The sequence below is a fragment of the Primulina huaijiensis genome, chromosome 17 (genome assembly GCF_012295235.1).
Source record: "Primulina huaijiensis isolate GDHJ02 chromosome 17, ASM1229523v2, whole genome shotgun sequence".
Classification (NCBI taxonomy): domain Eukaryota; kingdom Viridiplantae; phylum Streptophyta; class Magnoliopsida; order Lamiales; family Gesneriaceae; genus Primulina; species Primulina huaijiensis.
The window spans coordinates 3,167,374-3,179,971 of NC_133322.1; the positions used below are offsets into that span (position 1 = coordinate 3,167,374).

Genomic DNA, 12,598 nt, shown 5'->3' on the forward strand with positions numbered 1-12,598 from the left:
CCTAAGTGTGAGGGGGTGTGTTAGTTGTCTCACATCGGTTGGATAAATAACTTGGGAGTACATATATGGACTTGGACAATCTTATCCCATAGAACTAGTTTTTGGGATGAGTTAGGTACAAGTCTCAATTTTAACAACATCGATGCCGCAAAAGGACTATGTTAAAAAAATTTTAAAATTGAAAAATAATATATTTAGACTAAAAATAAATTTGAAATACATAATACCAAAATCGAAAGAAAAAAAGAAGTCAGAATTCTGAAATTGCAGTTTTTCAACAGTAATAATGTTTGTGACTTCATTCGATAAAAAATAAAATTTATTTAAAATCGAGTTTTAGTTTAGATTTCTAATAAGTGCTCACAAAACACGTGTATGTTGTATATTATAAAGATTTATTGTCACAATACTATACGAAAACTTGAACTATACTTAATCTAATTATAATATAATTGAAAAAATAAATTAGTTCAACGAGTAGAAATATCATTAATTAATCTAAATAAAAACAAAAAAGAAATAGAAATTCATTTTGAACTCCATTAATTTACAATGTGTACTAAAACAGTGCAAGAGTTCTATTACACACATGTTGAACTCCATCGACAGCAAGTCAACTTTCATGATACATCGGAAAGTGCTTCTTCTTCCCTCAACAGCCGCTGCTGCCGCGCAATGAATGCTTCCACGGCTTGCCGGAACTCTTCGCCACTCATCTCGTCTTCCGGGCTGTACGAGGTGATTCCGCCGTTCGCAGCCGCATTTCTCCTCCCAGCTTTCACCGTCCTCTGACACCTTTCCGTCGTGCTTCGTCTCAACTCACGGCGGGGTTCCTCCACGTGAGACACTCTCGGTATTTTCTCCGATTTACTTCGGTTCATCTCCATGTCTCTCAGTTTCCCGTTACTGCTAGTTCGAGGGTTTCTGCGGCATTTTTCCACATACTCGTCATAAAAATCGGTCCCCTTACCGCCGTTTTCTGCTGAGAATCTCCATGATTTCAGCAGCAGAACGGCGACTATCATGTTTCCGATGACGAAAACAAATCGAGGGCTTATCAAAGTCACCAGAACACTCCTGAAACGCTCTCCCGAAAACATGACAGAAAAATGGAACTGTGAGCAGAATTGAACAACGATGATCAGGAAAACAAAAAGCTCCACCAATCGAAACAGAGCCGTAATTCTCTTAATCTTACGGTTCTTTGAATTTGAGTTGGACTTTTCTACTCTTACATCACAAAACTTTAGCGAATCCATTTCTTGAAAGACTTTATCTACGTACACTGGTATTTAATTACAATTATATTATATATGAAAAAAATTCGAGGGTTTTCTTTTCCCACAAATTTTTATAAGAATTTGAACATAGAGCATGAATGAACTGCGATGTCCATCTTGTAGAGAGAAGAAGGAAAAGAGTAGGAGGTTGAGAGTGAGTTCTTTTGCTGTATGAAATAAACGGTAGGATAGAATTAATTGAATGCATTGGAGGTGGTGATGGTATTTATAGGCAAAAGTTAGATTCGTTTTCCCTTTTTTTCTTTTTTACTCTCACACTTTGTTTCCAAAACGAAAAAAAAAAAAATTCGATTTCAATAGAATTTAAAATTCCAACATATCTCTATTTCTAATTTGGTGATAATATATTTTTCAAGTTATATTATTTTGATCCAATTGTCGAGATAAATTGATATATTTTAATATTTTTTATATCACGTTCATAATTTTCGATATTTTTCGGTGTGAAGTCATGTTAACACTCCATTAAAATATAACTAAAAGTAAAAAAAGTAAAATCAAATTTTGAATATTTAGTAGACCAAAATAAATGAGAAGTTACGAGGAAAAAACCAGAAGTTATTTTAGTAAAGGAAAATTTGTTTGTTTTTTTTTTTTGTCTTTTGTGATTGTGTCATTTATATTATAAAATTTATGTTTTAGTGTTATATTTTTTGATTTTTGACAATTTTATTTTGTTTCGTCGAGATTGTAGATGTGACATTACACACGTGAACACTGTATTTGTTTCGCATCAACGCCACATAGGAAAAATGACTAAAATTATAACAAAAAAATTAAAGATAGTTGATTAAAACGAAAATTTAATAATATAAATGGCTAAAATCACAAAGAGCCAAACATATATGATCAATTTTTTTCATTTAGTAAATTACTTAAAAAAATTATATTTTCCCAATTTTTAGTACGTATTTTATCAGACGTAGAAGGCTTCAAAATCTTCACATTGCAATCTTATTCTTTATGGTTTAATTAAACAAGGGGAATTATAATAATGATTTTGGAACTTAGCCATTTTTCGTTTTAGTCAGTTTTCAAATTGCAATTAGATGAAAGTTTGGTACTTTTTATTACTTTCAGTAATTTTTCATCTTAGTGCTGACATGAAATTTAGACACGATACCAATACTTGGCCTCACGCCAGTCATTTCGATATCATGTCAAGATTATGATGAAAAATAACTAAAAAAATATAATAAACACCAACTTTCATTAATACTTAAAATTTCAACCTGAAAACTTACGTGGTTTTAAAAAAATGATCAAGTTATATGACCAAAATTCAAAATTATATTATAATTTACCCAATTAAATAAGATGGTATTTTATGAATACTTATGAAACCTTTGTTGCTCCATATTTGATGAACATGCATTTATACGACTTGAACATTAACTTCAAATTTATGTTCTCCACTATCCAACATATAACTGAAAGAATAGAGATAACCATTTTCCCTATACATCCGGGTCCTGTGGAGAAAACTCATAGAATGGGTCTCATGTGAGACCGTCTCACGGATCCTAATCTGTGAGACGGGTCAACCGTATCCATATTCACAACAAAAAGTAATACTCATAGCATAAAAAGTAATACTTTTTCATGAATGACCCAAATAAGAGATCCGTCTCACAAATACGACCCGTGAGACCGTCTCACACAAGTTTTTGTCAAACTCATAAAGGGGACAAGAATCCCTTATTTTTCCGAGTTCAGACATTTTTTAAAATCTCATAAATAGTACGGGGTGGGATATGGGGATATCCTCATACCCCAATTCGTCCCGAAAAAATTAATACACACACACAATGGTGGAAATTCTAGCCCAAACATGATCACATGCAATAAAAATGAGAAAATTCAGAATTTGAGTTATAATGATGGTTTTTTTCCCCTGAATAGAGGATTAATTTCTATTTATAGGAAAAATTGAGTGATAGAATAATTTTGACCATTTTTTGAATAAAAATATAATAAGTATATAGTAAATTTTCAGTAATTTTCTTAATCCATTTGAAAAATAAAGAGGCTTACATATTTGAGAGGAATAGAATTTATCAAAATCTTTTGTTTGATAAAAAATAATTATCTTTGCCAAACCCCATGATTTTATCCACGTAATGACGCAACAATTTGATCCAATTTAACACGAAAGGAAGAGTACAAAATCCGAACCTGAACTGGAATACGAATCGCTTGGTCCTCATTGAATTTTTTTTGCTTGTTCAATTGGATAACTCTTATTATCAAAATAATAATAACAAATAAATCAAATTGGATAACTCCAAATTCCCACATGGTTGCTTAAAATAATAATATGTTCATGTTTTATATAAATTGAAATATATCGTTTATGTTTTTGTACGATTTAAAATATTCAAATTATATTGTTAATATCAGCTATAATTTTTTTTATTAAAACGTCAAACGACCGATGGTACGAAGACTTGATTAATACAAAAAGTAAGTTAGAGATTTAAGTTTAAATTCTGTTGGAATTCTTATTAAACAAATAAAGCTTTGTTTTATTAATGAAACTTTTATGTAATGGACCAAAAATCATTGATTCTTACTCAAAGGGATCAAGCTTTTTACATTTGTTGATTAAAAAAAAATAGAGTCGTGTAACTCCAATATGCTTGATAAAGTAAGTTTTAATAACTTACGAAACGTTTTCAGTTAATTGATAACTAACTTGTAAGATAAGATCATAAAAGATGATTTTATTCATGTATTATATCAATCCAAGACCTGGATTGATACAAAAAAAAAAAAACAATATACTAAGCAAAAAGATAAGATTTCTTTCTTTTTTGAAAATAATAATAATAATAGTTTATTGATTTGGACAAAATAGGAATGATAATATTATTATTAGGCAAAAACTTGTGTGAGACGGTCTCACGGATCGTATTTTGTGAGACAGATATCTTATTTGGGTCATGCATGAAAAAATATTACTTTTTATGCTAAGAGTATTACCTATTATTGTAAATATCGATAGGGTTGATCCGTCTCACAGATAAAGATTCGTGAGACTGTCTCACAAAAAAACATACTCAAGATGATTTTATTCATGTATTATATCAATCCAAGACCTGGATAGATCCCAAAAAACAATATATTAAGCAAAAAGGTAAGATTTTTTTTTAATATATAATAATTTATTGATTTTGCCAAAATAGGAATGATAATATTATTATTGTTGTTGTTGAAATCGAATAATGAATATATATTATATTGATGTTGATATTTGTCAATATACTCAAATTTTTACAATAATCAGAGTTCACGAAAACGATTATGTTATCTATATCTTTTAGTTTATTATTATATCTTTCATAATTTTATCTCAAGAACAGAATGACTCTGTAATAACTTATAAGTTTATGTTTGCAAGATAATAATAATAGTATATAGTAAATATACAAAACAACAATTAATTAATAACTTCTAAAACTACGAGCTGAAATTGAGATCTAATTTAGAATATACATTCCTTCCAAGTGTTGTATATCCATTGGTTGCTTCCTCTTTCCTAATTTTGCTTCTTTATTTTACTTTTCTTTTTTATTTTTTGTAGTTTGATATGATTGGGAAAATTTGGAGGTGGTGTAGGGTCTTTAAGCTCTTCCTTACTAACTAAGAAACGGCCACGTAACCTTGTTTTTCAGCCCTCTATCAAAACCCACTGACAAATTTTTAATATTTTATTTGTGATTGTGTCAAAATCTCGAGTTTGAGATAAGGTTTAGATTCATTTGTAACAAACATCTTATTTGCTAAAAAAATTATTTTTTCCACTCTATAATTTTTAAATTTATTTAATTCACATTCAACAAATTTAATTATATATAGCATAAACTATCGAATGAGCTAAAATAATTATAAGTTTGAAAAACTAGTATTTCAAAATTGGTTTCTAGCGATACTTTTGTGAAGATTGAGACCATGCATGGGACTTTGTTTTCATGGTAAGAGTTCGGATTCGAGTATCATTTTATTTTATCGAGTCCAAATTTATTATATATTTCTCGGGAGATATAATTCTATATATATTATAACAATATATCATCTACACATTGGTGAAAATTTCCTTCAATATAAAAAATCAGTTTTTACTTTGTCACAAAAACTCTTGTGAGACGGTCTCATGAGTCAATTTTTTGAGACAGATATACTATTTGGGTTATCCATGAAAAAATATTATTTTTTATGTCAAAATTAAATATGAGCAGAATTGATATGTCTCACGAATAAATATCCGTGAGACCGTCTCACGAAAGATTTATTCGTACTTATATGCAATTCATTGTAAATTGAGCGAAAAATTGTAATACATCATATTAAATGGATAAATATTTGAAATAATAATAATAATAATAATAATAATAATAATAATAATAATAATAATAATAATAAATGGATTGGCCCTTGTGTTTAAAGTTAGCCCTCACTTTTACTAGCCAATTGCCAATAAATGAGCTTTTATGTTGTAGGGTTTTAACTCCAAATGAGCCGTGTGTGGAGTAGGAAGCAACGCTTTCCAATATCATTAATTTGATCTTTTTTAAAAAATTCCCTAAGTATGTAGCTATGAAATATGACACTTTTATAAATTGAGAGAATTCTCTAGTTCGAGTAATTTATATACTAGAAAATTATCCTAAAAATTATTCTTTTTTCACATAATGAACAATAGAAAATAACTATCGATATTCCTTTCAAACGACAGTTAAATTTAAATAAAATATAATGTAATTTGAGAATGAGTTATGTTAATTTTCAATTTTTTGTAATCGAATAATTTGTGTACATAAAGTGTGATAATGCGATTAAGTTGATTACCTTAATTTATACTTTATTTACCCATATCTATTCATAATATAAATTAAGTGATTACAATAGTTTTTTTTTTCTTTTTAATCTCTTCGGTACGTTGCCAAAAAAAACCTTTAATTAATCACAAAAGCTAACATGAGATCACCCTATAGGTCAATTTTGCGAGAATGTTTTCCGACCATATCCATGAAAAATATTACCTTTTAATATCAGAATTATCATTTTCGCCGCTATTATGGATCTGATCAACACGTATCACGAATATAAATACATACATAAGACCATTTCACATAACACCTGCTATTAATTAAATTTTTTTATTGTGTCTTTAGTGTTTGTGTGTGTGATCGATGGATTTTAATTTATTCATGCAAGTCTAGCTCAAGAAAAGAAGACTACCCGAATCTACAATTATAACTCCCAAAAACTTAACGGAGAATGCAAGTAAACTAAGTGCCTATCTAATCTAAATAAAGTTAATCACACTTTATATCACAACTTAAGCCTTTAAAGCTTCCTTCAAAGGTTTTATCCAAGAGATTTAAGGATAACGTCCCAACTAACTCTGTCTTTATATGCAATAAAACAAAGCAAATAATCTTCCTATATTTTTTTTTTTTTAAATGATTCCTAATTCTTTGCATTGTAATAATAGATTACGATCGATACAAGTGAGTACAATCATTTTGATAAAGTGTATTACATTATGATAACTTCTGTAAAGTTTTACGTGGCAGAACAAGGAACATTTATGTTGGATTCCACTTGTCTTACGTATCTTTTAATGTTGTGTGTGTGTGTATCTGTGTAGATTGATAGATAATATATTATTGATTTATTTCCACTTGGAATATCCTGAAAATATGAATATTTGAGCAAAATAATTTTAAAGAAGTAGAAATACCAATCAGATGCTAAAAGAATGTGCATATATATGTTCAATTATGTAAAAAAAAAAATTTAACAAAATGCTATTTATTCTCCGAAAATATTTTTTTCACTCCAATTAGCTTCTGTTTTTTTTAGAACACCGGGTAGTGTACCCCTTTGTAATTCTTTGTTTTTATTTGGATACTATATACATATCTCGAATCCATGCTCGTGCAAGTGTAAGTGTAAGTGTACAATGAATTTTTATAACAATTATTTCGAATCGTTCTCGTTTTATAAAAATAGTAAATCCAAATCACTATAAATTTCAATTAAATCTCATTATAACTCGTTTTAAATCCAAAATTTTCGACAAATGAGTGAAATAGCTCACAAGATGACTCGTTCGTTCCGCGTTCCTTGTCCAACCCACAACCAGCTCAAAAGATAAGTATGTTAATTTCAAGAAAAGCTCCAAAATCTCGATATCAAGTACGAAACTTGGAAAATAACTTCAACGTTAAAAGACAAAATGTCCCGTACCGATATGACCATTTTTTAACCTTATTCTTCGTGTATATACCAATCATAAAATCTCCCTCTCCAATTAACTTAAACCAAATTTTATTACAGGACGATAGTGACGGGAGAAAACAAGTCATAGTCTCAACCAAGAAAATCAGACCTTATCCATAAACCCCTCGATGAATTTTGATTTTGTTTTTGTCACACTGAGGATGTTATTTTCGGTGTAATTTTATGCAAGATATTTATGTAATCACCTCATGTGAAAACAAACAACGTTGGATCCATGATTATTTTTTTATTTTTAATACATATATTTATATGAATATCTTGTGAAAACTACACAGAAAGTGTCAATCCTGTGTAATATAGACAAGTAATAAATTCTGGACATAAAATGTCAAAGTAAGTTCACAAGTCTACTCAACCGAATACCAGAAGTAATATCATACATGCGGGGATGAAAATTCCATGGTACACTCGGAAAAATGGCCTCAATTAGCATTTCATGCCTCTTGCTTTGAAGGTGGTATTTGCGGGAAATGGAGATATGATGAGATGCATATTTACTGTCAAATTTGGCCTATTCAAGAAGAAAGCTAATCTCCAATGTCCGTTTTCTAAAACATGATATTATACATGATTATAACAGATAATCCCACACAAAATACAGCATATACCATGATCCCAGATGGAACAGACGCTATACGTAGAAATCTTTTAAACCGATCAGTCATGCTTTTGCGAAGCTTTCGCATTCCACACAGTGAAAGAACCCCTCTTTTGTAGTTCGCATGGTTGAAAAACACTCATTGCTCTTCCCATAAGCGCCATAGCTGCAATGCTAGGAAACTGCTTATTTTGGAGTCCTTTCAGTGTCAAATTTGAGCTTTGAGGATCACAAAACATCTTTGTACTGGACTTATTTTTGGTGCTGGACGATCCATTATGTTGCCACCTCTGTATCCAAGCGTGCGAAAGTAATAACCCCAGATCCTTCTCCGATGGATTCACTGAGAGGTAATCTTTACCTTGAGGCTTCCTGAACGTTGGTTTTTCCGAGCTAATGACCGCACTTCCCGGAATTGAGCCAAAATTATCATTTAGTTTTTCTTGAAACGAGGTTTCATCCTTACTTGAACTCTCTGTGCCTTGGGCGGAGTGTAAAGAGCTCAATTTAAGTCGTTTCACGAGTCTATTGCCTGGATTGGCTACAGGAGAATCATCTAGCGAGGGACTAGACTGGTGTTTAGGCTGCTTGGCATGTGTCAGGAGTATGTCCATCTCCAAACTTTGAGTCCTTGAGGATGGAGGGTCACCGTTCTCGGATGAAGTTACGGTAGCTGGCAAGGGCCGAAGGTCCAAGTTCAAGTCGGGCAGCTCGGTGTTTGGCCTCTTGAATTTAGCATGTGTTGAGAAAGCAACAGAAGTTTGACGGGAGGAATTGCAGTCCATATTGATGACCTGCAACATATCGAATAATCCTAATTAAATAAAGATAGATACACGTGCGATTGTGTACCCATAATAACAGGACAACTTGCACATGGATTGAGCGCCTGATACAAAAATATCATAATAGCAGTTTTAAAAGGCCAAGAAACAGTGCTTCAAAAAAATCGGCAAAACTGATGACCACACAAAAAACTAAAACCAAGACTAAAATTCTTGGACAAAGAAAGCAGAAGCATCCTTTACCAATCTCCATTCTTATGCATTAACCTGATAATTTAACAAGTGATTCGGTACCTGCAAGATGTATAAAAAAATCTTTTACTGGGTCGTAAGTCCCATATAGATCATGAAAATTTAGAGAAAACGAGCTCCTAGTACCATAGACTAAAAAGTACTAAAAAATTGGCTGCAGCCTGCAGCAGTGGGACTGTAGTTGACTCGACCATCCTAAGAAGCAATGAGTCCATTCCCTCGATACATCAGATATTAAGGCCAAACAATTTTCAGTTACAAGGCAAATACAAAGTTCTTATAATAACACAAGGTCTTCAGCCCCTTGATTAAAAAAAACAAACATTTGCAGAAATGAGAAAATATGTTTCGGTATATCGCCACTTTCATTCCTGTAAAATAATTTCATCAAACCCGAACATCAATTCAGAGCAAAAATAACATGTTAGTGATGAAAAGTAACAGGTAAACTGTATTTACCAATAAAGGAAAAACAAATCCATGACCAAAAAAATTTCTCCTTAATTACAAAACCAAACTCTCCGCATTTAAGTTCACCATTTTGCAAAAAACAAAAAATGGGGAATTTCTGGAACTAAGGGGTTTACCGTGGCATTCATCTTACCGACATAGCGAAGCAATAATTCAAGTAGTTGAAGCCCCACCATGACACACCCTGTGTGTTCACTGGTATCTGAATAGAAGTCTTTCTAGTGGGCTGAAACCTTAATACACTGATACTGACTTAGGGTACTAGAAATGTTATTCACCTGAACATTGGCAGAAGTCTATGATAATTTACAGCGATGCATGCAGAAAACTGTAAGATGTCTTACAAAGGTCTCTACGGATTTACTACGTTGGAGATTAAAAGAGACCACCAACAAAGGAATTAACAAATGAAGAAACATTCTGGTAACTATTTCAACTGTAAATTAATTAATACATGAAGACATAGTAAGAGTACCTTCTTTGATGGGGTAGAAGTTGCACCTGAAATGGTAAGGAAAAACTGGTTAAGCAGGAGGTAAAATATTTATATTACAAAGCATATTTCCACGTCTAAAGTATGAACCTCCTAAGCATCATAGCAATATCTAAGCTAACTTTAAGATAATGAAATGCAAAGCATTGAAACTTCGACCATCTTCCTATAATACATCTGAAAAAACATGAATGTAGAATTAAAGTTATATTCTCAGTATCAGAGTAGATAATTACCAGACAGTGGATCCTTCTCCTGAACAGGTGCATTCTTTGCAGTAACTTCAGAATCTTTGACATAGTGTCCTTTGCTTTCACTATTGGTGAAGTTACTTAGAGATTGAATCTTCAATCCTCGCTTACCTTGACCATAAATTAATGGAGACAGGCTACAGAGATCACAGGGTGTATCACTTAATATCCTTGTGCTCCTAAATTTATCATTTTCAATATTGACGTCAGTCTTTTTTGTGATTCGCAGACCGTGAATTGCGTGACAAAACATAGGACGGCTTGCTCCAGGGTCTAATACAGAATCCACGTTAGTGCATATTCTCATAGTCTCCACATTGTGCGTACACTTTGGCACCTTCTGCAGCGAGTAACAATCATAAAGTGATTTCTTTACTTCAGTTTTCTCTGAAGTATCTAAATGACTTGGTAACAGTCTGAAACCAGAAAACTTCTGCATTTCCTGGAACCACTCTCCACCGAGTGCAGAAAAGTGATGACTACTCATGGAGGGAGGATCAAAGAAAGAGGATGTATTACTCTCCCTGAAACAAACAGTTACAGAATTCCTGGGTCGTGAATGGCCGTCCACTTCGTGGTACTGATGGTATTCACGTTCCCCCAGTCTCAGTTTAGCATCTGTCAATTGATTACTGGAAATAAGGGCTGATCTACCGTTAAATGAACGAACAGAAGTTTTTCCTTGGTCAAATTCAGAACGTTCACGCTTAAATATGAATGAACCGGTATCAGAGGATGATTTAACAAAGCTTTCCAACAAACACTTTGATGCTGCAGACGTGCTATCTTTTCCATATGAATGACTATGTATCCACACGGCGGGGTTCTTTGAAGTACCTTCATCTCGATACTTGCATGTTTTCAAAAATACATCATTTGAAGCCAAAGTCCCAGGAAACTGAACCTCAGTTTCACATCCAACAGCTTTAACACGATCAGAGTTGTAACCAGATGCACATCTTGAAGTTTCCATGTCATCATTATCTTGACCAAGCTTGAAAAGAAAACCACTCCCACAATTTGCTGTAGGAACAATTGGTATGTCTTGAAACTCCGTTCCCTCCTTTATCAGGCTTTCTGAACTCATTCTCAAACCCTCGTTCACGATCTCAAAGGTTTTGGTAACAATTTCTTCATGTCTTTTCACATACCTTGAGACCATCAACTTATTTGCAGAATTATCTTCCCCCATAGCACAATCGAGTTTCATTTTCAGACAGTATTTGAACTGCCATTGAGCGCTTTTTTAGTTGAATTGCAGCATGTTCTCTTCGAACGAGACATCCAAACGGATTGGTCGTATTGCATAAATTGATGACCAGTAGCTCCTTGGTATCATTAACCACTCGCCCGATTTAATCAGACATAATAAATAACTAGACTCAACTCCATATGAAGTCTACCCCCAATAACTTCCAAAGAGATTGTGCAATTTGATCTGACACCAAATAATAATAATAAGGATCAGTAGAAACAGAATATCTCCTTCCTCCCAAAAAAAAAAAGAAACATTATGGAGAAACAGTAAAATCAACTAAAATGTTAGTGTTCATATCCATAGTAATATGCACCTTCTATTCAGTTAAACGGTGGTAATGCTTCAAGCTTTCAGAAATTTAATACCTGTGTCCCAATATTTTTAAAAAGACCACCTTCGACTTCAAAAGGCACAATAGATATCACGTGAACAGGTGTAAAAGAAGGGGAAGGACAACACTTTCGCTTAGAAACCAATTCAAAAACTAGAATTGAAAGAAAAACAAGAAAGAACCAAAACCAGAAAACATAGAGGAGCAAAGAACAGCTCATCCTTTGCTTAGAAACTAAAAAATCTACAATTTCCCAACAATACATTCAAGCATCAAACAAAGATAATTACCACACCAAACAGTCGGAGCGATCTACGCAATCAACATACGGCAGATCATATCAACCATAAACGAATAAAACTTCAAAAAACAGAAATGCGCGAGGAGAAACTAACCTCTCCGCTTATCGAATCCTCGAAGTCACTCCATAAAAAGGTATTTTCTTATAAACAAAAGATAAATCCAGAGATGAAGCTCTAGAATCGTTCGAAGACGAGCAAGAAGAACCGGTGCCTCTACTCTACGTATTGCCGGAGCAAGGAGGAGAAG

General features: G+C 32.6%; 2 protein-coding genes across 2 annotated transcripts; both read right to left on the reverse strand.

Annotated features, from left to right (window-relative positions):
• Nucleotides 1-547: 547 nt before the first annotated feature.
• On the reverse strand, nt 548-1,464 carry LOC140963315 (uncharacterized). Its single transcript, XM_073422603.1, has one exon. The coding sequence runs from the start codon at nt 1,257-1,259 to the stop codon at nt 621-623; it is 639 nt and encodes a 212-aa protein (XP_073278704.1). The 5' UTR covers nt 1,260-1,464; the 3' UTR covers nt 548-620.
• A 6,497-nt stretch (nt 1,465-7,961) lies between these two features.
• On the reverse strand, nt 7,962-12,598 carry LOC140962518 (uncharacterized). Its single transcript, XM_073421466.1, has 4 exons — nt 12,445-12,598; nt 10,446-11,805; nt 10,192-10,217; nt 7,962-9,002 (listed from the first exon to the last, which is right to left on the reverse strand). The coding sequence occupies exons 2-4, from the start codon at nt 11,668-11,670 to the stop codon at nt 8,268-8,270; spliced, it is 1,986 nt and encodes a 661-aa protein (XP_073277567.1). The 5' UTR covers nt 11,671-11,805; nt 12,445-12,598; the 3' UTR covers nt 7,962-8,267.